Genomic DNA, 27,011 nt, shown 5'->3' on the forward strand with positions numbered 1-27,011 from the left:
ATGATTTCATTTGATTTTTCTTTTTTGCTTCGTTTACGTTTCCACTGAACTTGACCTTTTCATTGGCCTAAATATTAACTGTTTGCGTAAAACAATGCGTGTATAGTATGTACATACTGGAGTTTGTTTTGTACATGCAATAGCAATTAATTGATTATCACAATTAAATAACATAATAACAACAATATGTAATTGAAAATAGTATTTTTATGACGTTTATCAAGATGTAAAGCAGCTAATTAACTATAGATTGACATTTATTAACAAGATTTAATAATAGTCCATAGAAAATATGTACAATTCAAAATTTATAAATACCAATACAAAAATATAGTCTAGTCTATAGTCTAGTCTATAGTCTAGTCTATAGTCTAGTCTATAGTCTAGTCTATAGTCTAGTCTATAGTCTAGTCTATAGTCTAGTCTATAGTCTAGTCTATAGTCTAGTCTATAGTCTAGTCTATAGTCTAGTCTATAGTCTAGTCTATAGTCTAGTCTATAGTCTAGTCTATAGTCTAGTCTATAGTCTAGTCTATAGTCTAGTCTATAGTCTAGTCTATAGTCTAGTCTATAGTCTAGTCTATAGTCTAGTCTATAGTCTAGTCTATAGTCTAGTCTATAGTCTAGTCTATAGTCTAGTCTATAGTCTAGTCTATAGTCTAGTCTATAGTCTAGTCTATAGTCTAGTCTATAGTCTAGTCTATAGTCTAGTCTATAGTCTAGTCTATAGTCTAGTCTAGTCTAGTCTATAGTCTAGTCTATAGTCTAGTCTATAGTCTAGTCTATAGTCTAGTCTATAGTCTAGTCTATAGTCTAGTCTATAGTCTAGTCTATAAGTCTAGTCTATGTCTAGTCTATAGTCTAGTTATAGTCTTAGTCTATAGTCTAGTCTATAGTCTAGTCTAATAGTCTATTCTATAGTCTAGTCTATAGTCTAGTCTATAGTCTAGTCTATAAGTCTAGTCTATAGTCTAGTCTATCGTCTCGTCTATAGTCTAGTCTATTAGTCTCGTCTTATAGTTCTAGTCTATAGTCTAGTCTATAGTCTAGTCTATAGTCTAGTCTATAGTCTAGTCTCTAGTCTAGTCTATAGTCTAGTCTATAGTCTAGTCTATAGTCTAGTCTATAGTCTAGTCTATAGTCTAGTCTATAGTCTGTCTATAGTCTAGTCTATAGTCTAGTCTATAGTCTAGTCTATAGTCTAGTCTATAGTCTAGTCTATAGTCTAGTCTATAGTCTAGTCTATAGTCTAGTCTATAGTCTAGTCTATAGTCTAGTCATAGTCTAGTCTATAGTCTAGTCTATAGTCTAGTCTATAGTCTAGTCTATAGTCTAGTCATAGTCTGTCTAAGTCTAGTCTATAGTCTAGTCTATATGTCTAGTCTATAGTCTAGTCTATAGTCTAGTCTATAGTCTAGTCTATAGTCTAGTCTATAGTCTAGTCTATAGTCTAGTCTATAGTCTAGTCTATAGTCTAGTCTATAGTCTAGTCTATAGTTTAGTCTATAGTCTAGTCTATAGTCTAGTCTATAGTCTAGTCTATAGTCTAGTCTATAGTCTAGTCTATAGTCTAGTCTATAGTTTAGTAGTCTATAGTCTAGTCTATAGTTTAGTCTATAGTCTAGTCTATAGTCTAGTCTATAGTCTAGTCTATAGTCTAGTCTATAGTCTAGTCTATAGTCTAGTCTATAGTCTAGTCTCTAGTCTAGTCTCTAGTCTAGTCTCTAGTCTAGTCTATAGTCTAGTGTACAGTCTATTCTATAGTCTAGTCTATAGTCTAATCTATAGTCTAGTCTATAGTCTAGTCTATAGTCTAATCTATAGTCTAGTCTATAGTCTAGTCTATAGTCTAGTCTATAGTCTAGTCTATAGTCTAGTCTTAGTCTAGTCTATAGTCTAGTCTATAGTCTATAGTCTAGTCTATAGTCTAGTCTATAGTCTAGTCTATAGTCTAGTCTATAGTCTAGTCTAGTCTAGTCTATAGTCTAGTCTATAGTCTAGTCTATACTTAATGTATTTCCAAAATACAACCTTTCAATCTTTTATTAAATAAAGCAACTTCTTGCCAACTGTTATAACAAAACATTTCCCAAATGTGTAAATTTAAATATTTAAACAAGACTCGTTAAAAACATCTTATTTCATACATAAAAAATTTCTCCATTTTTTTTTATAGAAGTTCATAGTTGACGACTGTATTAAAATGTCAAAAGTCTAAATTAATAATAAAAAATATTTTTGTATAAAGAAAACTAAACAAACACTAACCTTATTAAGAAACAACTGGACTGAACTGAGCTGAAAATAAATTTTGAAAACAAACAGAAAATAATGTTAAATAATAAAGTACTAAAAATATTAAGGTATATATTATTAAAACAATAAAAACAAACTAATAAAAATGTATTAAGCAAGCAAAAACAAAACAGAATAAATAAACTAATAAATATTATAAATTAGAAAATATAATTATTTTGTTTTTGGATGGAAAATGGAAAAACAAAGAAATCTCGAAACTCAAATTAAAGTAATTAATGACATAGAAAGAAACATATTACAACAGAAATGTCAAGGTAAGTAAATTAAATATTTAAGGAAAAATAAAATAAAAATACTAAAAAAATTGAATATATAAACAAATTTTCTTAAAGCATTTGTTTTTAAAGAGAAGAGAATTTATTGCAATTTATCTATTAAGCTTATAATTAATTATTCATCCATGAAAGAGTTTTTTAATTAAGTATGACAAAACAAGATTATTTCGGTCTGTTTTTCAAGGTGAAAAAAACGTTCCGTATTAATACGGAGTTCATGTATAGCTTTAAAATTAGATATTAAAACATATAGATTGATAGACACATTTGACAGATGTTGACATTATAACCTTTGCTTTCAAAATAGTGACTAAATGAGTGAAATTCAGAGCTGCAAATAATTAAATTCATTTTGACAAAAATCAACTATTACAAGAGACTAGATAGTCAATAAACTATTAACTACTCTATAGACTAGTCAACTGATCAGTCTGTGCATTAGTCTATAGGCCATTCTATGAATTAGTAGATTAAATAATATATTTACAAGTCTACTGAGATAATCTATTAAATAGTCTATAGACTAGAATAGACTAGACTAGACTATGGAATAGACTTTGGAATAGACTATGGAATAGACTATGGACTAGACTATAGGCTAGACTATAGACAATACTATAGACTAGACTAGAATATAGACTAGACCATAGACTAGACTATAGACTAACTATAGGCTCGACTATAGACTAGACTATAGACTAGACTATAGACTAGACTATAGACTAGACTATAGACTAGACTATAGACTAGACTATAGACTAGACTATATACTAGCTATAGACTAGACTATAGACTAGACTATAGACTAGACTATAGACTAGACTATTGACTAGACTATAGACTAGACTATAGACTAGACTATAGACTAGACTATAGACTAGACTATAGACTAGACTAGACTATGACTAGACTATAGACTAGACTATAGACTAGACTATAGACTAGACTATAGACTAGACTATAGACTAGACTATAGACTAGACTATAGACTAGACTATAGACTAGACTATAGACTAGACTATAGACTAGACTATGACTAGACTATAGACTAGACTATAGACTAGACTATAGACTAGACTATAGACTAGACTATAGACTAGACTATAGACTAGACTATAGACTAGACTATAGACTAGACTATAGACTAGACTATAGACTAGACTATAGACTAGACTATAGACTAGACTATAGACTAGACTATAGACTAGACTATAGACTAGACTATAGACTAGACTATAGACTAGACTATAGACTAGACTATAGACTAGACTATAGACTAGACTATAGACTAGACTATAGACTAGACTATAGACTAGACTATAGACTAGACTATAGACTAGACTATAGACTAGACTATAGACTAGACTATAGACTAGACTATAGACTAGACTATAGACTAGACTATAGACTCTATAGACTAGACTATAGACTAGACTATAGACTAGACTATAGACTAGACTATAGACTAGACTATAGACTAGGACTATCGACTAGACTATAGACTAGACTATAGACTAGACTATAGGACTAGACTATAGACTAGACTATAGACTAGACTATTAGACTAGACTATAGACTAGGATATAGACTAGACTATAGACTAGACTATAGACTAGACTATAGACTAGACTATAGACCTAGACTATAGACTAGACTATAGACTAGACTATAGACTAGACTATAGACTAGACTATAGACTAGACTATAGACTAGACTATAGACTAGACTATAGACTAGACTATAGACTAGACTATAGACTAGACTCGACTATAGACTAGACTATAGACTAGACTATAGACTAGACTATAGACTAGGACTATAGACTAGACTTATAGACTAGACTATAGACTAGACTAGACTATAGTCTAGACTATAGACTAGACTATAGACTAGACTATAGACTAGACTATAGACTAGACTATAGACTACTACTAGACTAGACTATAGACTAGACTATAGACTAGACTATAGACTAGACTATAGACTAGACTATAGACTAGACTATAGACTAGACTATAGACTAGACTATAGACTAGACTATAGACTAGACTATAGACTAGACTATAGACTAGACTATAGACTAGACTATAGACTAGACTATAGACTAGACTATAGACTAGACTATAGACTAGACTATAGACTAGACTATAGACTAGACTATAGACTAGACTATAGACTAGACTAGACTAGACTATAGACTAGACTATAGACTAGACTATAGACTAGACTATAGACTAGACTATAGACTAGACTATAGACTAGACTATAGACTAGACTATAGACTAGACTATAGACTAGACTATAGACTAGACTATAGACTAGACTATAGACTAGACTATAGACTAGACTATAGACTAGACTATAGACTAGACTATAGACTAGACTATAGACTAGACTATAGACTAGACTATAGACTAGACTATAGACTAGACTATAGACTAGACTATAGACTAGACTATAGACTAGACTATAGACTAGACTATAGACTAGACTATAGACTAGACTATAGACTAGACTATAGACTAGACTATAGACTAGACTATAGACTAGACTATAGACTAGACTATAGACTAGACTATAGACTAGACTATAGACTAGACTATAGACTAGACTATAGACTAGACTATAGACTAGACTATAGACTAGACTATAGACTAGACTATAGACTAGACTATAGTTTAGTAGTTTTATCAGACATTATAAAATTATATCTCAAATGAATTCATTCCTTTAATACCATTTTAAAAGTAGATCATGAATTTTGAGTGTTAAACTGTCAGCTGAAGTGGCATGTAAAGTCAGTGGCAAAAACAAACAATAAAACGCAGCAGCAGCAACAACATTAGACACAACCTAAGCAGCAGATATTTTGTTAATAAATTCCCACAATTATCTAATACTTGAACCGTAGAAGTTGCAGCTACTGCTATTAGATATTTGAAATTGTGGTTACCAGCGATGATACCAACAGACATTAGATGTGTGTTTGCTGTTGCTGCTGATTTTAAATATATATATTTTTTTTTTTTTTGCTTTACAATTTTACAACGTAAAGCTTTAGCATCAAGTCAAGCGCACGTGAGCTCGTATCGCGTCATTTATTTAGAAGCGCATGAATTAACAAGCTCAAGTTGTAGATAACAAACAACAAAAGCAATAAAAAAACAAAAGCAAAATAAACAGATTTAACAAAATATAATGAACAAAAAACTTTAGGGCTCGACTTTTGGCGAGAGAGTTTTTTTCCATTTAGGCTTTTGTCTCAGTAAAAAAAAACAACAATTACACTTTTTCTACATATTAGCAGCAACAAATTGCTAATTTTCAACAACAATTAAGTATTGTACGTGCATTTAGTGTATGAGTATTAGTTTGTGTATTCAAATCAGTGTAAATAGATAAATACATTTGTATAAAGATAGATAAATAAATAAATAAAGAGTAATGTAGAGAAGTAAGTTGTATCATCAAAAATAATCATTGAAAGATCATTTTAATTCACATACAAATGCAAAATATATTATAAAAAAAATACAAAAAACAATGACAAAATCTGAAAAGTAAAAAAATAAATGAATCGTTAGATGTAGGGGTAGGAAAATTAACAATTAGTTGAAGTTTAACTTTGGCAACAAGCGTTTCAATAAAATCGGTTAAAAATATTTTAAATATTTTTGCGAGACGAAAAATGGCGGGAAGTTAAATAAATAAAAGAATTTTAATTAATTTATGTCGCATTAAATTATTATTGAAATAAAGAAAAACTGCCAAAACCGAAGGAAATATATTGTTGAAATTAAATACGTTCTATAAAAATAAGATTTTAATTCGAAAACGTTGGTTTATTTTGAAAAAATCTTAAAAATAATGTAAAATTTAAATTAAATTTTTATATTAAAAAAACAAATAATTTTAATAATTTAAATGTTGGTGTAAATAGGCTAAGTCCAATAAAAATAATAAAAAAAATTTAAATATTCTAAAAAAGCAGTTAGCACTCTGAGCAATAAAAATTCTAAAAATATTTGCAACAAAAATATATATTTAAATAAAAATAAATAAAATAAAAATATTAATAATAATAGTTAATAATTAAGAAGCCAACAAACAAATCATTATTGAAAAATATAAAAAAAATAATTTGTGAAAATATCACAACAACCAATAAAAGAAACAGTTAACTTTTAATATTGAATTAAGTGAAATTTTAGCGGATGAGTATTGTCCTGGTTTGAAAACATTTAAAATATCCAGCATAGACTGTGAATTAAAAATCGTGGTACTTGGAAATACTTAGACGATCAACGTATACCCGGAATAGGAACCCATTTAGATATATCTACCTGTCCTTATGTTTGTTGAAATCAAATTTCTGGAGATCTCAGATATCGGGATAAAAATCGTTATTAACAGCATAATAAAGCTTTCAATAAGTTTTCTATTTAAAATCATCAAAATCCATTAAATAACGGTAGTATGAGCAAAATTTGATTTTCCATGATTTTCCTAGAATTTTAAACATCTGATTCTGATTTTATTTTTATATTTATACTTAAGGGCTCAATCAGAAAAAAACGACTACACACTTTTCTAGCCAAAACTTATTCTTGGCCCATGTTTTCTAAATCATTAATTTTCAATTATTTAGATCGAAATGGACTTCGAGTAAAAATTACATAAAAAAATAATTAAAACATAAGATCTGAAGGTTTATCTTCACAATATAAGGAACCTGGAACCTGAATCTGAAAGAAAAAATGCCTAGCAAATAATTCGAACAACTATTTTGGAGAGCACATTAGAAAAACAGCTTGTAAAGTTAAATGCTTTGTTTCAGCGCAGAGCCAAACCTTTTTTAAAATCGTATGAAATTCAGAAAGGTCCAGATCAATTAGATAAATAATAGAAGCAAAAAAAAATTAAGTAAAATTTTATAAAGCACTTGATGTGGGATGGATAATGAAACTTATGTTCTAGGAGACTTTTCACAACTATCGGGTCAAGATTTTTATGCGGCTAATGGACGAGAATTTCAGTTTTATGTAAAAAAAACTTTGGGCTAGGTGGTTATAGAACACGTCATCACTGTATACTGGACACATTGGAAGGTTATACACAATCATCGGACATGGCTGATCTCATACCCGATACAGAATATGTCGGAAACTTTGAAATGCTGATCCCAGATAGAATGTCTGGGTCAAGCGGAACATTAGAGCAAACACCAGTAGGGATCCGTTGCTACACTAGTGGCTCTAAATTGGGGAACAACGTGGGAATAGGGTTATATATTGAAGACCCAGTTATTGAAATATACCACCGTTTACCTAATTATAACACAAGCTTCTAGCAGTCAGAGCAATAAATGAATGTGTAAATTGGATTAGAATAAATATGGCGCCCACAGGGCTTAATATATTTTCCCAGAGCCAGAAGACAATTAGGGCGATATCAGGTGATAGAATTAAATCTAAGACCGTATTGGATTGTAAGAAAGCTTTAACTCTCCCAGAGGTTTACATCATATGGGTACCAGGCCACTCAAGAGTGCAACGAAAGGGCGAATGTAATAGCTTTAAAGGGAAGGAAGCTCGAGGTAGTTAACCTGACAAACGCAAAACCATTCGACGCAACAAAAGCTGTATAAAAATATGTGAGAGAATCCCATTAGGCCTCTTGGACGTGCGGCTTCAGATGAATGTAGAGCATGTGAAGAGGACAGTGAAACTCTGGAGCACTTTCTTTGCCACTATCAGGCATTCGTCAAAGTTAGATCCAAGTATTTTGGAAGTGATGTTATTCCGGAAAAATTATTCCTGACTAACACTGATTGGAAAATTCTTAGCAAAACTGAGTTTCTGAACATTGAAAAGGAGCACAAGGAGCAACCAGCATAGGGTCAGATAATTAGATTTTAGAAATTACAAACGGAATTAGAAACATATGTATATAAATTAGGGTGACCTGGTTTATATAATCACCGAAAATTTGGGGAAAAGTATTAAAAGGTCCTTTTTTAAGTTTTTCCAATTTTTTTTTTTATATTTTACGAGATGAATTTTTATGCAATTGATGTCATAGAAAAGGTCTTTGAGAGGCGCATTAAGTAACGAGTTTAGTATAAAATTATTTCCGGTGAAAGGTATTAAGACATTTAAACAAGATTTTTATCCAAGCCCGCTATAATTTTTATATTTTCTTAGATATACTAATTAAATACTTTCTTTATATGGGAAGTGCCACGCCTACTATTGCCACCAATTTGTCCACATATTCATATGGATGTCAAAGTTGTACATACACAATTTGAGGACTCTAACTGCAGCAATTTCAATGTTATGGAATTTTTCAAACTTATGTATTTTGTATGTGGGTGTGGCACCCTGCCTACTTCAAATTTCGAAATAAACTTCAAACATTAATAACATTTTCCCATTATAGTAAAGTGAATTATAAAAAGAAAATTATACTTTTTTAATATTTTAATCAAATATAATAAAAAACGTCATATAAAATAAATAAAAAATTATAAATTTAACATGCAAACAGTTTAAAAAAAATATATAAATAAATATATGCTTTGTAAAAGGTTTGCTAAAGAACTAAATAAAACTGTATTTACTAAATAAAAATAAACTAAATATCCATATAATATTTGTAAGAAAAAAACAAAATCAAAATAATAAAATATTTATTTAACAAGTTGATGCGACAAAATTTTTATTATAAACAAAATAATAGAAATTAAATAATAGTTTTATACAACAAAAACAACAGCAAAAAAAACCCTGTACTTGCACAATGACCCATCATAAACATATTAATGTTGTTAAGTGGTTTATAAATTCTAAAATTACAACAAATGTTTATTCAAAAACAATTGCTCCAACAATATTAAAACCAACCATAAAAATATTTATAATATTTTTATTAACAATACAAATAAATTGGTTAAATTGCAGTAAGTATTCATTAAATATTTATTAACATGTATAAAGAAATATACTATTGTTTGTTTGTTAGTTAAGCTATGTTCACATCTATCAAATATTTGACAAAAAACTAAAAATCAACATTTGATTTTATTTAAACTTATAGTTATTTGCAGTTTCGAAAGTCTTAATTATTTGTTTCGATATTATTTGCAATTACAAAAATCATCACATTTACCAAAAAAATAGTGGTTAAGTCTTTTTTGTCAAATATTTGGTAGGTGTGAACGTACCTTTGGTAAATCATTATATATTATTGTTTAACAAAACGTCATATTGCGATAATAATTGATGAATAGAAAATATTATTATTTAAATTCTTTCCAAAGGTGTTGTAAATCATTTAGTATGATTATTAAGGTTTTTCTATTAGACTGACTGGAAAATAAAAAACTAAATGTATTTGAGAACTTTGTTAATAATTTCGACACTAAGGGTAATACTAAGATAATAACACATTGACTGAGGAAGTTGAAAATGGCAGATGTAACCGACTATATAAACAATTTTTAATATTTTTAAATCTCTTTATTTACCCATCACCCTAATGTTAAATATTTTGTTTAAATTTAAAATAAAAATAATAATTGTAATTATTTAGCAATATTTGTCGGTTGTAGTATTAAGAAATCTATTATTGTCTTTTTTTAATTGTTCAATAAATGATAATATTGATAAATTCTCTATTTAATTTTTCTTTATATATTACATAAATATAATATTTATTATGGCTATTGTTTCTAACAAGAGGGATTTCCGTTCATGCAATCAATATAAAAGTTTAATAGATAAAAACAAATAATTGACATAATGAACTTAGGTTGAAGGTTAAATGTTAAGAATGTTGAAACTTAAATATTTATAGATTTTTTTTTTTTGGAAAAAAGTTAAATAATACTTTAAGTTTTATGCTATTACAGCAATTGACACATACAGATTTCGTAGTAAAAATATTGTAACAACTTAACATTTTTCATAAGGAATCTATATCGCTATCTCAATATGGACTAGTCTATGAGTAAGTCTATTAACTACACAATGGGCTAGTCTATGGACTACATACGATTCTATAGACTATGGATGAGTCTATGAGCTAGTGTGTTGACTAATCCATGGAATAGTATATCAATTTTTCTAATGACAACATTATGGACTATTCTACTTTATTGACTAGTCTGTTAACTAGTCTATGAAATAGACTATGGACAGGCCTAAGGAATAGTCTATTAATTAGTCTACAGACCATTCAATGGATTAGCCCATTATCAAGTTTATTGACTACACTATGGACAAGTCTATGGACCAGTCTATTGAATAGTACACAGACATGGACTAGTCTATGGCTAGACTATAGGCTAGTCTATGACTAATCTAAAGAATAGTATATTGATAAATTTATTGTTTATACAGTCTTTGAACTAGTCCATACACTAGTCTATTGACAAATCTATAAATTGACGAGTATTGACAAGTCTATTGACTAATCTATTGACTAAACTTATATGGGTGATAGGATTAATTATGGCCCGATGTCTCCCATAAATCACAGTATAGTGTCTGTGTGCATAAAACTAACTTTTGTAAATTATGATTGCTTCCTAATTAACATATTTATGACTTTTTAAACTGTATTCCGGGAGCCACTTGTATGGGTGCTAGTTAAAATCGTACTCATTTTCAATACCAAATCAAAATTTATCTATAGAGAATAACTGTCAGAAATTTCAGCCATTTCAGCCTCTTGTGTGGCCTCTATCGTGCTTTCTACAGACAGACGGACAGACATAGCTAGATTGTTTTAAAATTTAATAAGATGGGTCTACGACAAATGTTTCGAAGTGTTCCATAAGAAATGACAAACTCTATATACGCCATATACAATATTCTTCATGTTTGTTTCATCAAACAAATACTATTTATTGTTGGAAAGAAAAATTTGTGTGGATTTTTTAAAACCTCAGATTTGTAACTTATAATTTTTGGCTCTTCTATTCATAGACCCTGGACTGGTCTATGAATAATCTATAGAACATTATGGTATACGCACAATTGGGACGAACGACGACGAATTTCGTATAGCACGACAAAAATTCGTTGCGTAAATTCGTCGAATGGAACACAATCAAATTATTCGTACTGCGAATTCGTTTAAAATTGGAAAAAGTAAGAAAAAGGAACAAAAATTATATTTTTGTGAATCTCCACGATTTTGAGATAATTTTAACAGCTTTAAAATTTATTCGAACATTATTTCGAAATTAGAAAATTTAAGAAATTGGCCTCGTAAAGAAATAAAATTATATTTTTGTGAATATCCCAAATTTTGAGATTATTTTAACGGCTTCAAAATTTTTTCGAGCATTACTACGAATTTTCGAACTTAATTTTAAATATTCCAACATAGCATTGTAGTGTCATCGTGTACTCCAGACTGCCAAATTTCAGACAATTCGGGCCACGAGAACTGGTTTTAATGGCTTTAAAAATTTTTCGAACTTAAGTTCGAATTTTCGAAAATTTTATTTTTAGTTTTTATGACCCAAAGATTATTTTAAGAGCATAAAAAATTTTTCGAACATAACTTCAAATTTTCGAATATAATTTCGAATATTCGAACATAATATTGTATTGTCATTAGCTGTACTCACAACCGCCAAATTTCAGCAAATTCGGGCTACCGGAATTGGTTTTAAAACAATTTTCCCCAATTAATTCGTCGTTCGTCTGTGTAAGAAATAGAAATAAACCGTTACGTAAGACGAATTTCGTCATACGCAATGATTGTGTACACTTTCATATACCAAAGTGTGTTCTATTTCTGACGACGAATATTCGTTCCGAAAAATTCGTCGTTCGTCCCAATTGCATTATTTCAATTTGAAATTTTTAAATATAAATATACAAAGACTTATTACACATAACTTTTCAGATGCTCTACTACTCAAATGTCCTCTATACCAAATGCATTTACAAAAAATTGTTGGTTTTCGACCACCACTCGAATATTTAACTGAACGTAATTTAATTTATGCACCAGCAAATAATTATAAAGATCGTAATCGAATAGCAAGAGATGGTTATTCTATACGTGATAATCTAATGGAAAACGATACAGCAGCAAGTTTTGAGACAACGGCTAGTTCAATGTGCTGGAAAATCTGTAATGATGATGATGCCTGTATAGCCTATGTACATCTATTGGATACTCACGAATGTTATGGTTATTCGTATTTCGAAAGAATCGATAATTATATGGCAGTGGGTAATGAGTTGCCTCTAGTGGCCGATGGAGAAGCGATATTCTATGAAAAGACCTGTTTAAAGGGTAAGTTTGTGTGTTTATTAATTTAAGATTTACAATTTTAATATATTTTCAGTACCCGAAATGTGTAAAAATCGTTTGTGGACCTTGACAAAAATACCCGGAAATAGTTTAGTATTCCAGGGAAAGAAAACAATAAGCACTTTGGTCACGCGACGTGAATGTGCTGAGAAATGTTTATTTGAACATGAATTCCCATGTTTATCTGCATCGTTTGCTCCCTCCTATCGCAATAATCATGAACGGTAAGTTGAGAACTTAATAATTATTTTATTGGAATTTTTACTTTGTTTATTATTGTTGTGTATTGTGTTTATTTCATTTGAGTTTTGATTGCATTTTAATTAAATGCTATTCAGTTAAATAGTTTAAAATTTTTTGTATATTTCATTTGAAATCAAATTTCTTCTGCCTAATTATGATATCATTGTTATTTTCTAAACATTTGAATAATTTAAAACTGCAATGAAGTCATATGGTATTTTTAGTTTAGTTTAAAATGTTTGCGCTTGAATTATTTGTTTATTAAATATGATGGTTTGCAATTATTTCTAAATAACGGAGAATTAATGCATATTCAAATGTTAATAAATTAAAAACTTATTAAACTGAAATGTGATAGCATTCTGTAGCACAAAAGCTTTACTATTTCTATAATACTAAACTCTATAAACTTCTCTTTAGTTTAATTGATATTTTAATAGTTATCTCTCAAGCTAGAAGCTAGAGCTTTCGTAAGCCTTAAAACATTCAATTATTTTTCTTTCTTTCAACTGCTTTTTCAAAATGTTCTTTCTCTAGAATATATCTTTTCAACACAATCATCACTGTCGCTTGCTCAAGAACTTTCATTCACGGTGACCTCTAGATCAATAGCATTCATATACAGGTATCTCACTCTTAACAGATCTCAAGCGCTCTCAATACGGAAACATCACACGTTAACACAAAATCGTTTCTATACAGAATTTACTCTCACTCGCTCAAAAACATTTCTATAAAGAAATTACATTAACAGCTTTCCTACATAGAATCCTCTCTAGCTAACAAAAACTTTCCTGTACAAAAATAGATACCATTCACAACCTATCGTCTAAGCTGGCTCTTTGTAAACGAGAACTGAAATTGTCACCTTTGGTAAGCGAATGTGGAGACAGTAGTAACATTACTGTCCCCAAGTAATTTCTCCCGGAGGCATGTTACCTTGATGAACTAGGTGTTATTGTAATGCCGGAGAAAATAGATGCTACCAATACCCCTAGTCTGCCGAGACAATAAACTGGTAATGATCAAATGTATTCTCGGTCTTTCCTTTGGATGATTTGACATTTATATTGGAGAGTTCCCTTGGGGGTACATGTGGTTTTATCCCAAATTCGCGTGAAGAGAATGTTGGTTAAAAGATGCACGGTAAAGTCTATAATTCGGAAGGAATGATTCAGAGTTTACTCTTTTCATACCAGATTTACAAATCTCTAAAAACAAGTCCTCGGCCTATTTGAAGGATTCGTATTTCGGTCTACCGATTACGTCTCTAGGTGCTGTTGCCGAATCAACAAAGGTCATACCGTCTGCGTGGTTGTAAACGGAAGTGATGTTTGTGCATATCGCAAGTTAACGAGGCAGCAATAGTCAAGTGTACTCGAGCAAAGTGCTTGTACATGAACCGGCGGAGCCATGTACAAAAATTGCCAGCTACTTGCCTTGTGCAAGGGACACAAAGGGGCGGTGGAGAGTCGTCTCCTCTCAAGCTTACCCTGTGGTTGTAAAAACATCATAGCGAAATAGGCAGGGGCTAAAATAGCTGGTTAGTTGGTGGCTACGGGAAACCCTAAGTAGATTAAATAGATGGGTATCCCAAGAGCTTTAAGTTAGGTTGATGGTTGGGTTAGGATGGGATACAGATTGTATCAGATTCCAAAAATACACCTAGGCTTATATAGGGCATGTTGTGCACTCCTTATCATGGAAAAAGTTGGTGAAAAAACCTTATACTTATAGCAAGCTATAAACAATTATTATACAATATTAATTTCTCTGGACGTAGTCCCCCTAGAATTTGCTTTGCTCTATGGAAACCCTTTTCACTAGTTTAATCTTTAACAACCAAGAAAACTTTCTTATTTAATGAAACTTTTGAATAAAAGTGAAATTGACTTCGCAATTCTTTGAAATCATATTAAAATTTTATCATATTTCTATAGATTTATCCAAGACAAAAGTTTAGCTGCACGACAACATCAAACGACATTGGGTCGCTGTATATTAAGTGATAAAGATAAAATGATACAACCAGATGCATTTCGAGCTGCACCCTATGACGAGGAGTACATAGAGAATCAATGTTACGAGAGACCGGTGGAGAATGATCACTGTTCATATGAACTTTATGCGAATAGTACATTTCTTTATGCAGAAACTAAAATATCGGGTTTAAATCAGAAAGAGGTAGGCGAAAAACTTTCCAAAAAGACCTTACAAAAATAAACTTTTCCTATTTTTCTATAGTGTCAATCGTACTGTTCGCATGAGACTAGATTTTATTGTCAAGGAGTTTCATTTTACTATGAAGATGATATACAAAGATCAGAGTGTCTATTGCATTCGGAAGATATTATATCGATGGGTCCCAGAAGTTTAAAACTAAGAGAGAATTCCGTGTACATGAGAAGAGTAAAATGTTTAGATGGTAAGGGAATTGAAACTACAATATTTTGAGTGTAAATTTCTAAATTTCATTTCTATTTTAGTACAAGTTCTTTGCACTCAAGACGAAATGTCGATACGTTACACTCCCAAAGATTGGTTTCAGGGCAAAATGTATGTCAGCATGCATTCGAAAGAGTGTATGGTACAAGGAAATGGTACTAAAAGTACGGTGCTAAAATTGAAAATCGGCAATGAAGCCAAAGAAAATAAATGTGGTATACTAAGAGCTTATGAAGTAACTAAAGAATATAGAAGGTAAAACAACAATAATATTAAGGAATAGTTGAGAAATATTTTCCTTTTCAGAATTTTCATTTCAACATTGGTGGTTATACAAAATAATCCCAATGTACAAACCCAGGGGGATCGTTTAATAAAAGTTGGTTGCATTATGAGTAATGTTACTTTAAAGGAAACACGTAAAGACGATGGTGTGGATGTTAAATTAGAAGTAGCAGAACCAAAGAATAATGTCAATACAAATGTTAATGACAGCGATACTGAAGATACAATGCCCAATGCCATTGCTTTGGAATCTTCCTTGGAGTTTACTCAAAGGTTAATAGGAATCTTGGAAATATATAAAAACTTATAAAATTATTTCTCTATTATAGTTTTCTGCCCAATGAAGGTTCTTTACATTTCAATGCCAGCGATTTTCATCCAATGCCAAAGATAACTTTACAAATTATAGATTTGGCTCATGATCACCAAACCAACGATGTGCAAATTGGTCAAAGTTTAGAACTACAAATAGTGGGGGAATATACACAACAGCAACAGAGAGAATTTGCTACACTCGAAATGCCACCACTGCCAGATTTTAGAGCTACCTCTTTGATAGCCAAAACATTAGATAATCAAAACTTTGTACATTTATTAGATGAACGTGGTTGTCCCACAGATGCAAGTGTCTTCCCTGGTTTGGAACGTTTACGTACTCCAACGCGTAATGTATTGAGAGCTAGATTTCATGCCTTTAAATTTGCCGGCACCTCTATGGTTAACTTTGATGTTAAAATACATTTTTGTACTAATCGCTGTCCAGAGGATAATTGTTTAAGTTCTACCAATAATGCTAATTGGTATCCGATTATAACGGAAACCCCCACCAGACAGAAAAGACAAATAACCAGCGATCAGCAATTGCAACAGTTTAAGGTACAAAATCCGGTATACATATCGACTGTAATGGATGTTAACGAAAATTTAACAGAAAAGGAAAATATAGAACTACCAATCGAAACCAAAACCGATGTTATACCTTTAAATTTCAATTTAAATGTAAGGGGACCAGATAATACAAATAAAAATAGCTTTATTTATGGTGAAAGAGGTATTCTCTTAATTGCTGGCATAGGTAAGTTAAAAGAGAAATCTATTTAAAGTTTCCTAAAGCAATTGTGTTTATTTATTAATTTCAGATGATCAACTACATTTGGACAGCATTTGTGTTAATCAAAGTCTTCTAATAGCTTTACTGATATTTTGGCTTATATTTCAAATAACTTTAATGTTTAGCTGTTGTTATGTCATACAAAAATATAAACGTTTAGCTTTGATGGACGATGAGAGGCGTAAAATTCAAGAAAGTTTAGAATATTTGGAAGGTAGACGAGTGCACTGGGCTGATCAGGGTGGTTATACACTGTAGTGCTGGATGTTTGGTGATAATATTTTATAGAGTAGTATGTTTTTTTTTTATTATAAATTTAATTAATATATTTATGTAAAATAAATTGAAACATAAAATTACAGTAATAATCATGTAATAATGATTTTATTATTGGAATGTGTATTTCAATATGTGGATAAAAAATCGAACATTACAATCAAGAGCAGACCAACAAATATTTAGCCCAAATGCCAAAACATCCGAAACATTTCTCCCTCATATTCAGTTCTAGAGAGATCGTTTGATAAATATATTTGAAACGTTATAATAGCGACAAGAATCCCCTAATTTATAATATAAATTATGTCATCTGAAAGTTCAACCTGTTGGGCTTTACTTCAAATTTCAGGAAAACCTGTTGTCTCGGCAACGGCATCTTAATACCCCTAAATATAGACTTTTGCGTACATCAGTATTTTAACCAAAATTCTCTTCCCGCAAATGAAGGCCATAGGAACCTCTCTAATAACCGGGACAAGACAAAGACCGAAACTCTGCCCTATGGGGTAACGGTTCCCGTGGTACCAGATTATAAGAGTCCCTGCTTAAATACAGTATACGTGATTCACTATAAGCGAATGTTTTAAATGATTTGCATATGAAATTTTTCCTGGTAATAATTGATATGATATAATTATGGCAAGAAAAGAATAAAGTAAGATATAAAGTTTACATAAAAGTGAATGAAAAAATTAAGGGAAATATTTTGAAACTACATATTTTGCGATTTTATAAAAAATAAATATAAATAAATCTAAGCAAATATATTTGTAATATATTTTTCTTTTTATTTTCTTTTACCTGATGTTATCTTGATTGATGAATGGATGAAATGAGGAGTATCCAGGAACAATATACATATGTATGTTTTTAGTGTAATGTTGACAAAGATGATGTGTGTTGTGATGAGTAAATAAATTATTTAATGTTTTTTTTTTCGAAAATTTGTGGCAATTCATTAAGAGCACTTGTATTTATAAATATTTTACTTCATAAATGTATAAATAAATTACGGAAGTCTTTACGTTAAAGTTAAGCAAATTAAATTAAAAAAAAAAAAAAATAAAACAAAAAACACATTGACATTGCTTTCAAAGCGATCACAATTCAACACGTAATACAGAACCCGAAAACACTGACTAAACGTTTACGAAATAACGAATTTATTTACGCGGATCATAATGTTCCCATTTACGATGATTAAGCTTGGTAAAGTCTTTGCAATGTAAAGCTATATCCTTTAAATACTTGGAAAGTTTAAGTAGTTCTTTATCGGTGCTACGATTTAAATGTGCCTGACGAAAAGGTCTTATACGTAGACCAGAGCGAGGATTCATTAAGAAATTACGGCGTATGTCGTCAAACATTATAGTATTGGCAGCTGAATACTGAGGATATAGACCCCATATAACACCCAAAGGTTTAACGTCTATAACACCTCTGTCGGGTGTATGAACCGAGATCATGGCATTGGAGTCCAGGTAAAACATTATTTTATAATTGGCATGTGTACTTACACCCAGCAAGCGCATTTTCTCCTCAATCCAACGCATGCCAGTGGCAGACCATATAACTATGTCATAGTACTCGTAAGCACATGTTAGGAATTCATGTAAATAAGGACGCATAAGCTCGGCTCCCGATTCTGCCGATGAACGATGATCAAACAGTGTATAATCTATGTCAAGTACTAATAAATGCTTGTCTGGTCTGGGAGGATTTAACTCGGTTATTTTATACTCTTTAATGCGTTTCTCTACTTTAGCCAAATAAATTGAAGAATTCTCCACAGTCTCCTCTTCGGTTTCATTCTCATCTAAATCATCGATTATTTCGCCCAAATCATCCGGCTTTTGGCAGGCATCCTCGATATCAGCCTCCGTTGAGCCGACCATCATTAATTTAAAATTGGGTTTTAATTCTAAATTACCCAATTTTAAAGAGTCTTCTGCAAGTTTTCCTACAACAAAAAAGCAAATAAAAAACGCGAACAGATTTATAGCCATTTTTTTAAGTTTTCTTAATTATTTCATATGTCTATTTTCTAATATTTTCCTACCTTTGTACTTTAAATTTAAAAGTTTTTGGCGCTCCGGACGCACTTGTGTCTTTTTAAAGATTTCATGCCGCAGCACAGCCACTGTATCTTGGTTGGTCAAATCTGTGATGGGATATTCCTTTGCACTCCATTTAACTACTATTGTTATTTCTTTAATATCACTCATTTTATCTTTTTTACGCTTTTCAAGTATTGTTTTTATATTTTATTAAATTTGCAAATAAACAAATTATTTTTGCAAACAAAATTTTGCAAAAATACAAAACTACCGTAAACCAGAGCCCTGCGCCGACAAATATTAAAAGCGGCGGCGACTGACACTAAATACGTCGGCGGCGGCTTAAAATCGACTGTAAGCCGGCTAAGTTTTCAACTACGTTTAGTTTTTAATTTTTCTACGATTTTAAATAGCAACGTAATCCGAGAGATCAGAAAGTGGGATTTTGGAAGCAAATATATTGTTTATAACAACAAAACAGAGCAAGCTCAAAAGTTGTGTGAGAAATTATGCAGGGATGAATAAAAAATTCTTAAAAATTAAAAACAAATCCTTTCTCCAAGTTTTACTAGGATCTACCGATATTTAACCCTATCCTCCATGTAAAACATATTGCAGAAAATCAGTTTCTAAAAAATTTTGCATTAAGAAAATGATCAATAACGTAAAAACAAAGATTTTTTATTTGTTTATTTACTAACTATACCCAGTGTGCTGTGCTACCCTAAAAGCAATATAAATAAGAAACCCACTTAACGATTTTGATGATTCTAACTACATACAATGGTTTTCCAGATATACAATTTGTTACATATGGAAGATTCCACGCAAATTATTGCAATTTCGCCAATTATTCCGAACGTTAATTAAGATTTTAATTTAATCTATGAAAAATTTGAATAATCTAATAGCTTCAGATATACAAAATTTTGTATTAAATTCATATGGGAAGTGCCAAGCCTCCCATTGAAAGTCCGCCCGTTATTCTCTAAATGTTCTTCAGTAAAATTTGAAGATTCTAGCTCTAATAGTTTCTCAGATATACGAATTTTTCTATTTAATTCAAGCCCCCCAGATGAAAGTCCGCCCTTTTTTCTCCAAAATGTTCAGATAAATATTAAAGTTCTTCGTGCAAAATTTTAAGAATTTACTTCTATCAGTTTCCCAGATAAACGAATTTTTGTATTTAATTCATATGGGAATTATTACCCAAAATGTTTACATGGATGTTAAAGTTCTTCCAGAACAACATCATTTAAAGGGATCACAAAGAGATTGAAAAATATTCCAAAAGTTTCACTTTGAAAACATTATTAGAGTGTATGAAAACTCGCAACTCTAAAGGCAGAATATTTTAGCGGTAATTTATGATTAAAATAAGTTAGAAGTAAGAGTTATATTCGGTAAATCATATGTCGTAAAAAAGCAAATTTTGGAAGTGGTCATATACATATATATATGGACTTTGATCATTAGATTAATAAGAACGTCACCGTGATTTTCGGATTAGGGGCTTAAATGTGGAATTGAATCAATTATGGACAAAGTTCTATATAATTTAAAGTATTGTTTTTAATTCTACCATAATTCTATCATAATGATAACTTTTGGAATGATGTATTAGCTATAAACTGATTTTCTATAAGAGGGTTATATTGGCGGACCGATCCTCCATTATAATACTAATTTGATCAATTTTATTCCGTGTTTAACCATATAACATTGATTTTGGACCAAAACCTTATAATCTGCTGCTTTTTCAACAATTTGGTTTATATTACTTCATTAAATTGCATAAAATATAATATTAATTGATATTAAATCAAATAAAAAATTTCATATTTCTATGAAAAACTGTCTATCTGAAGGTTGTAAAAAAAAAATTCATAGAAAAAAAGCTCTATCTGATATAAAGTTGTGAATAATTCTGCAAATAATGCAAAATTTTAAATTTTTTTAAACTTTTTATATAACAATTTAGAATATGGTCTTAAAAATATATTGTAGAAGAAAAAAATCAAAAATCTTCACGAACTAGCTAAATAAACAGTTTTTTTGCTCTCCTGAAAACTTGTGTTATTTTAGATAGAGACTATTGAATATAGTCCCTCGATATGTATGTACATATTACGAGTCCTTATAGATATCGGAGACTGTTCGTATTTTTATTGAAATCAGTTTTCAGAAGACTTCAAATAAGTTCGAAATCTGAATCTTCAATAATTCTGTCAGACATGATTAATAGGAAACATTCGATCCTATTTAGAATCTGCAAATAAAACTATAAATAACGCTGTTATGAGCAACGTTTTTTTTTATCATTCTTGATTAGTTTTTTTAACAAAAGTTTCTCTTCCGTCCAAGCATTTACATACATGATTGAAATTTATTAGAATCGCTTAAAAATTTTGTATAACACCCATTAAAATTTGTATACTACCGAAAATGGATACATTGTTAATAAGAATAGAATATCGGTTTTATCACAATATTTGTACCTATAAATCTAATATAAATAGAAAACGTATTTCCAACTAAAACATGGATCGGTCCATAATTGACCGTAGCTACTATATAAGGCACACTTCCGAAAATCAATTAAACGAACATAATTCATTAACAAATAATCAGATTGGTATAAATTTCTACACGAATATATTGTGAACATATACAAATCATTCTGTTAAAATTTTTCCGGATAGGTCCATAATTGACCATTGACCAAATCTACATACATATGTATATCTGTATATAGAACCGATATCAACAATAGAACCAATATAAATAATCATAAAATATCGACATATATAAATAAGCACTTGTATGTATTTCATATTTATTTACAAACAGCTTAACTAAATATTTACAAAATTCAAAATACAAATTTACATGTAATCTATTTGATCAGTGTTAATGGAACTGATTAAGGCCTTTCGGCAAGGATTCTGAAACCGAACGAATAAATAAATAAAACTTCACAATTGTATTAACAAATGATAAATAACAAAAAAAAATGGTATATAAAGTTAATGAAATCTATCGACTTGTTAAAATAAAACAATTTTAAATTATTTACAAATAACATATGTAACTGAATATTTACAAAATTCACAGCAATTTAAAAAAAAGATAAATAGCAAAGAATAACAAAGTAAAACCAATAAGAAAAGTTTATGCAATCCAAGGACTTGTAAAAATTAATGACAAATTTAATTTCATACAAATCCTGAAGACTTATTCTTTCGAATTGAAAAAATACGAGATATTTACATAAATATTTTACAAATAACATAAAATATATAAAATATCGACTACAAATTATTATTAATTTATTCGAGGCGTTTTAATAATCTACGCTTTTTACCCGGTAAAGAAGTTCGCGGTGTACCCAACTCATCAGCAGCGGGTCTTTTTCTATTTTCCGTCTGTGTAACTGCTGGGGCCGGTGGTATATGGCCTACTCTAATAAAAGGTGTTGAAGCATGTACCTGTGTTGGCACCATGGGTGTATCAAACATTGAAACATTGTTAACGGCCGGCAAAGGTGGTGTAACTTGCCTGGGTATCACCGGTGGGGCAATTAGTTCAGTATTAAGAGATGTTTTCTTAAAGTTACTTTTGGCGCTGCTATTTTTTAACCTTTTAGTTTTATTTGTTGTATTAGGTTCACTGTTTTGTTTAGCTAATCTCTTGGTAGCATTATAACGCTCTTTAGCTAGTTGCATATTTGTTTTAAGCTTTTTTATAAACTCTTTCTTATCCACCAATTTTAAATGACCTATAAAACCGCGTCCTGTTTTATTTATTATATCATTAGAATCTCTTAAAGCTATTATATGTTTTTTAATGAGTCCTATCCTAGCATGGGATAATGATTCCAGATTGTAATTGTTTAATATAAAACTATAGATCTGTTTTATAGTAACGCCTGTTAGAGGGGTGAGAGAATAAATAAAGATTAAAAGCCAGACTTTAGAAATATAGTTTAAAAGTAACATGTGATGCCTCTATATAGAATACATAAGCTTATCTTCCTTAAAAGAGTTTTATAGGAATAGTTTTTGAATACCTACCTTTTGCCGTATGCAATTCAATTAATGCCTCATCCACCATCTGAGTGGTTTTCTTTAATTTTCTTTTTATCACAACACCTGTATTTGGTGATGCTGTTTCTTTATCCAATTGCAGATCCGAGGTTGTTAAAGAAGTTGGCATTTTTTTACGCGAATTAAATGAAAAACTTATAAAGAATTTTTTATTTACTTTTTTTGGCATATAAACATGGAATAGATATTTTATAGTAAAACAAATGCAAAATGATAGAATTTTTCTAGTTTCTTTTAACGTTTACTTTCGTAAGAGGCATTTATAACGGTATCTTTTTCATTTAGAACAAAAACAAGGCGAATTTTTATTGATGAATGAATTTGCCTCGGTCTTAGAGTTGTATTTTTTATTGTGGTATTGCCATATTTCAAATAATTACATTTAACTAAAATAGACATATTTTTTAGTTTTTTCTAAGTAATTATTTTATGTTTATATAAAATAAAAGGTATTTTTGATTTTTCTTATAAAATTCAATTTAGAACAATATTTCCTCAAATATAATGAATGACAGCTCTTTAGCTGTTGTTTACGTTTTGACTAACAGCTGTTGTTTACGTTTTGCCCAACAGCTGTTCCTTTAAAACGTGGGAGAGTACAAAAAGGAGAACGAAAAAAATATGTGGTGTAATACAAAAACAAAAACTTTGTTTTTATCTAGTTGTTTTTTAACAACTACGTAATTTGCAACATAATAAGTACATACAACACGCATTTCGGCTAAAAAGACATAAACAAGGTCATGGAAAACAATAAAGGATATCGGGCACCGGTGTAAAATAATATACAGAAAATATATTGCAAATATTTTTCACGGCTGGATTAAAATTAAAAAAAATGTGTTGTTAAGAAACAAATTCAAATCTGTAATACTTAAAAAAAGTGCTAATTTAAAAACTGCTCTTGAAAAAAGAAAAATTGGCAAAAACTATTGTAAAAAATCAAATACCTAAATAATTTATTTAACTATATTAATATTTAAAAATAACTTATTGGTGTTGCTAACGCCTATGATGGCCACAAGTTGTTTAAGGAATCAACAAAACCAAAAAATTAATTTAACTTATTTGTCACAATACTTGAACTCAAAAATTTTGATATTATCATCAGTATTTCAACAATACGCACCACCTTTCATCATACGATATACCGACCGTGAACTAGACGGCAAGTTGGAGATTTACTAAGAAGTTGTTTACTACTAATAGGGTGTTGGTTCATAAACAAGAGTTTAACAAAAAAAAAAAAAAAAAATAGTGTGGGAATAAATACATTTAAGCAATAATGTCTTCAAGTGGTGGTGAGGGTGGCGAAGGCGTAACTGAAGATTCTTTAGAATCTTCTTTATCTGCCTTCCAAACAATGCCCAATGATTTTCGTTCAGCATTGGATGATTTTCGCAACAATTGGCAAAGAGAATTACAACAGAAACAACAACCTAAACCCAACACTAATGAAGACCCAGCTGAGCAGCAGACGCCTCTAACGGCCGAAGAACTGCAAGAAGCAGCAGATGTTCTGGCACCGCTCGTCAATGATGAACAGGCCGAGCAGCAGGCATTAGCTAAAAATCTTTTCCACAAGGCCGTAGAACTGGAGCAAAGTGGCAAAGTATATGATGCCATACCATTCTACCGTAAGGCCGTACAAATTGAACCCAACATTGAGTTCAAGTACTATGAACATCAAAAACTTAAAACTAACGTACAAAATCCGATTAAAGTGGTTTTAAATACCACCTCGGTTCCAGAGGCTAATGAAGATTTGTTGGAAGAGGATTTGCCAGAGGATTTATATGAGAAATTTCAATTGGATTTGTCACACAATCAGCATGGTCAACTAATACAGAGTAGTCGTGATCCTGGTATCATTACGACAGAAATGCATATTTCAGAATTGCCACCGGAATTGCTGATTTATATATTGCGTTGGGTTGTTTCCAACCAGCTGGATATGCGTTCATTGGAACAGTGTGCCGCCGTATGCAAGGGCATGTACATACTGGCCAGAGATGAGGAGTTATGGAAGTCGGCATGTGTTAAGTAAGTTATCGTTAAAAAATAAGAAACAGTTTAACCGAAAGATCTTGAAGCATAAAACCTGGTCTAGTATAGACCTTAGTCCAGACTAGTTTAAAATATATCTTGACAGGAGGCTATAGACAAAGATATATTTTAAACTACAGTCTGGACTATAGTATGAAAAAGACTACAGTTTGGACTATTGTGGATTATAGTCCGGACTATTGGACTAGTGTCTGGATTTTTGCGCTGATTATAGTTTATTATATGCCTCGTCTATATATATTTTGAACTTAGGCCTCGTCTAATAGTTTATAGCCCAGTAGATTGCAGTATATATTTTTAGACAAAATTATTCCATATTTAATTATTATTCTTTTGTTTTTCTTTTTCAGAGTTTGGGGCCACAATGTGGGCACCCTTACCCATACGTCTGCAGACGATGAAAAATCTTCTCTAGGTGACGGCCTTTGTCCTGTCATACCACGCTACTCAACATGGCGTCAAATGTTTATAGATCGTGAACGTGTTCTTTTCAATGGGTGCTACATTAGTAAAACTACTTACTTGCGTATGGGTGAAAATAGTTTCCAAGATCAATATTATCGTCCAGTACAGTTAGTAGAATACTATCGTTATATACGTTTTCTACCCGACGGCACCGTACTAATGATGACCAGCTCCGATGAACCCTCCCAGGGTGTGACTAAACTTAAAAATCTACATCAATTGCGACCGGATATTTTAAAGGGCCAATATCGTTTGTTTGGTTCAACTTTAAGTATTGTGGTTAGCAAGCAACAAGGAAAATTCATAACAAATCCTACCACCGGTGGTGGTGGATACACAAGACACAATAGGCGTGGCAGTATGGCATATGATGAGGGGGCTTTTAATAGTACAAAATATTGTATAGAATTTCGTATATTGAATAAATCAAAGAGAAAGTTTGCCCAGTTGATGTGGTTGCATTATTCGGTGGTCCAGACACGTAATAAACACGAAACAACTTCCGAATTTGAGTTAACCCCTTCTAAGTATCCACCCTTATGGTTTTCACCCGTACGCAGTTATCATTTAGATGCCGATGCTCCATTAGCTTAAGATTTGGGAGGTGATTTTATTCTACTTGCCGACTAGTTACACACGGATGAAAGATTAAAGTGAATTAATAATGTTTATTTGTTTAAATATAGATTTAATAAAAGCAATTTACCGAGTGTTATTTTAATGATTTCCTTTAAATTTATCGTAAAAGTGTATATATTAATATTATTCTAAATAAAAATATATTGAAATCTATTATGAATGAAAATTCATTCGAAAAAGATTTAAAAAAGTTTAAATGACTATAAATTAACAATACGAGTTAACTTTTTAAAACCCTTTGGGGAATTGGGTCTACTAATTGTCTACTTTCATTTCCCGTTGGTCTTGTTCGGGAAAGATTCGAAGAGCCAAAAATTGTTGAATAGTGTTATAGTTTATTGTCTCGTCTATATTTGGCTACAGACTCGATCAGATCGTAATACCA

General features: G+C 30.8%; 4 protein-coding genes across 5 annotated transcripts; 2 read left to right on the plus strand and 2 right to left on the minus strand.

Moving 5' to 3' along the window:
• Positions 1-2,267: 2,267 nt before the first annotated feature.
• LOC119606570 (ubiquitin-like domain-containing CTD phosphatase 1) lies at positions 2,268-19,643 on the minus strand. Its single transcript, XM_037960129.1, has 3 exons — positions 19,352-19,643; positions 18,094-19,252; positions 2,268-2,298 (listed from the first exon to the last, which is right to left on the minus strand). The coding sequence occupies exons 1-2, from the start codon at positions 19,515-19,517 to the stop codon at positions 18,456-18,458; spliced, it is 963 nt and encodes a 320-aa protein (XP_037816057.1). The 5' UTR covers positions 19,518-19,643; the 3' UTR covers positions 2,268-2,298; positions 18,094-18,455.
• On the plus strand, positions 6,205-17,393 carry LOC119606569. Of its 2 annotated transcripts, none has more exons than XM_037960127.1 (10): positions 6,205-6,430; positions 9,036-9,555; positions 12,516-12,911; positions 12,964-13,153; positions 15,113-15,356; positions 15,417-15,597; positions 15,659-15,872; positions 15,924-16,175; positions 16,232-16,977; positions 17,042-17,393. In XM_037960127.1, exons 2-10 carry the CDS (start codon positions 9,396-9,398, stop codon positions 17,269-17,271), a joined length of 2,613 nt encoding a protein of 870 aa, XP_037816055.1. In that variant the 5' UTR covers positions 6,205-6,430; positions 9,036-9,395; the 3' UTR covers positions 17,272-17,393. The 2 variants fall into 2 exon arrangements, with proteins under 2 accessions (XP_037816055.1, XP_037816056.1); XM_037960128.1 differs by having other exon boundaries at positions 6,211-6,463; positions 9,372-9,555.
• Positions 19,644-22,163: 2,520 nt separating the features above from the next.
• On the minus strand, positions 22,164-23,727 carry LOC119606576. The gene is made up of 2 exons (XM_037960134.1): positions 23,423-23,727; positions 22,164-23,277 (listed from the first exon to the last, which is right to left on the minus strand). Exons 1-2 carry the CDS (start codon positions 23,622-23,624, stop codon positions 22,679-22,681), a joined length of 801 nt encoding a protein of 266 aa, XP_037816062.1. The 5' UTR covers positions 23,625-23,727; the 3' UTR covers positions 22,164-22,678.
• Positions 23,728-24,038: 311 nt separating this feature from the next.
• Positions 24,039-26,700, plus strand: LOC119606574 (F-box only protein 9). Its single transcript, XM_037960133.1, has 2 exons — positions 24,039-25,498; positions 25,873-26,700. Exons 1-2 carry the CDS (start codon positions 24,741-24,743, stop codon positions 26,579-26,581), a joined length of 1,467 nt encoding a protein of 488 aa, XP_037816061.1. The 5' UTR covers positions 24,039-24,740; the 3' UTR covers positions 26,582-26,700.
• The last annotated feature ends 311 nt before the right edge of the window (positions 26,701-27,011 follow it).

Source organism: Lucilia sericata, unplaced genomic scaffold (genome assembly GCF_015586225.1).
Source record: "Lucilia sericata isolate MDLA Ls3-8-SP2 unplaced genomic scaffold, ASM1558622v1 Contig000603F_arrow, whole genome shotgun sequence".
Lineage (NCBI taxonomy): Eukaryota > Metazoa > Arthropoda > Insecta > Diptera > Calliphoridae > Lucilia > Lucilia sericata.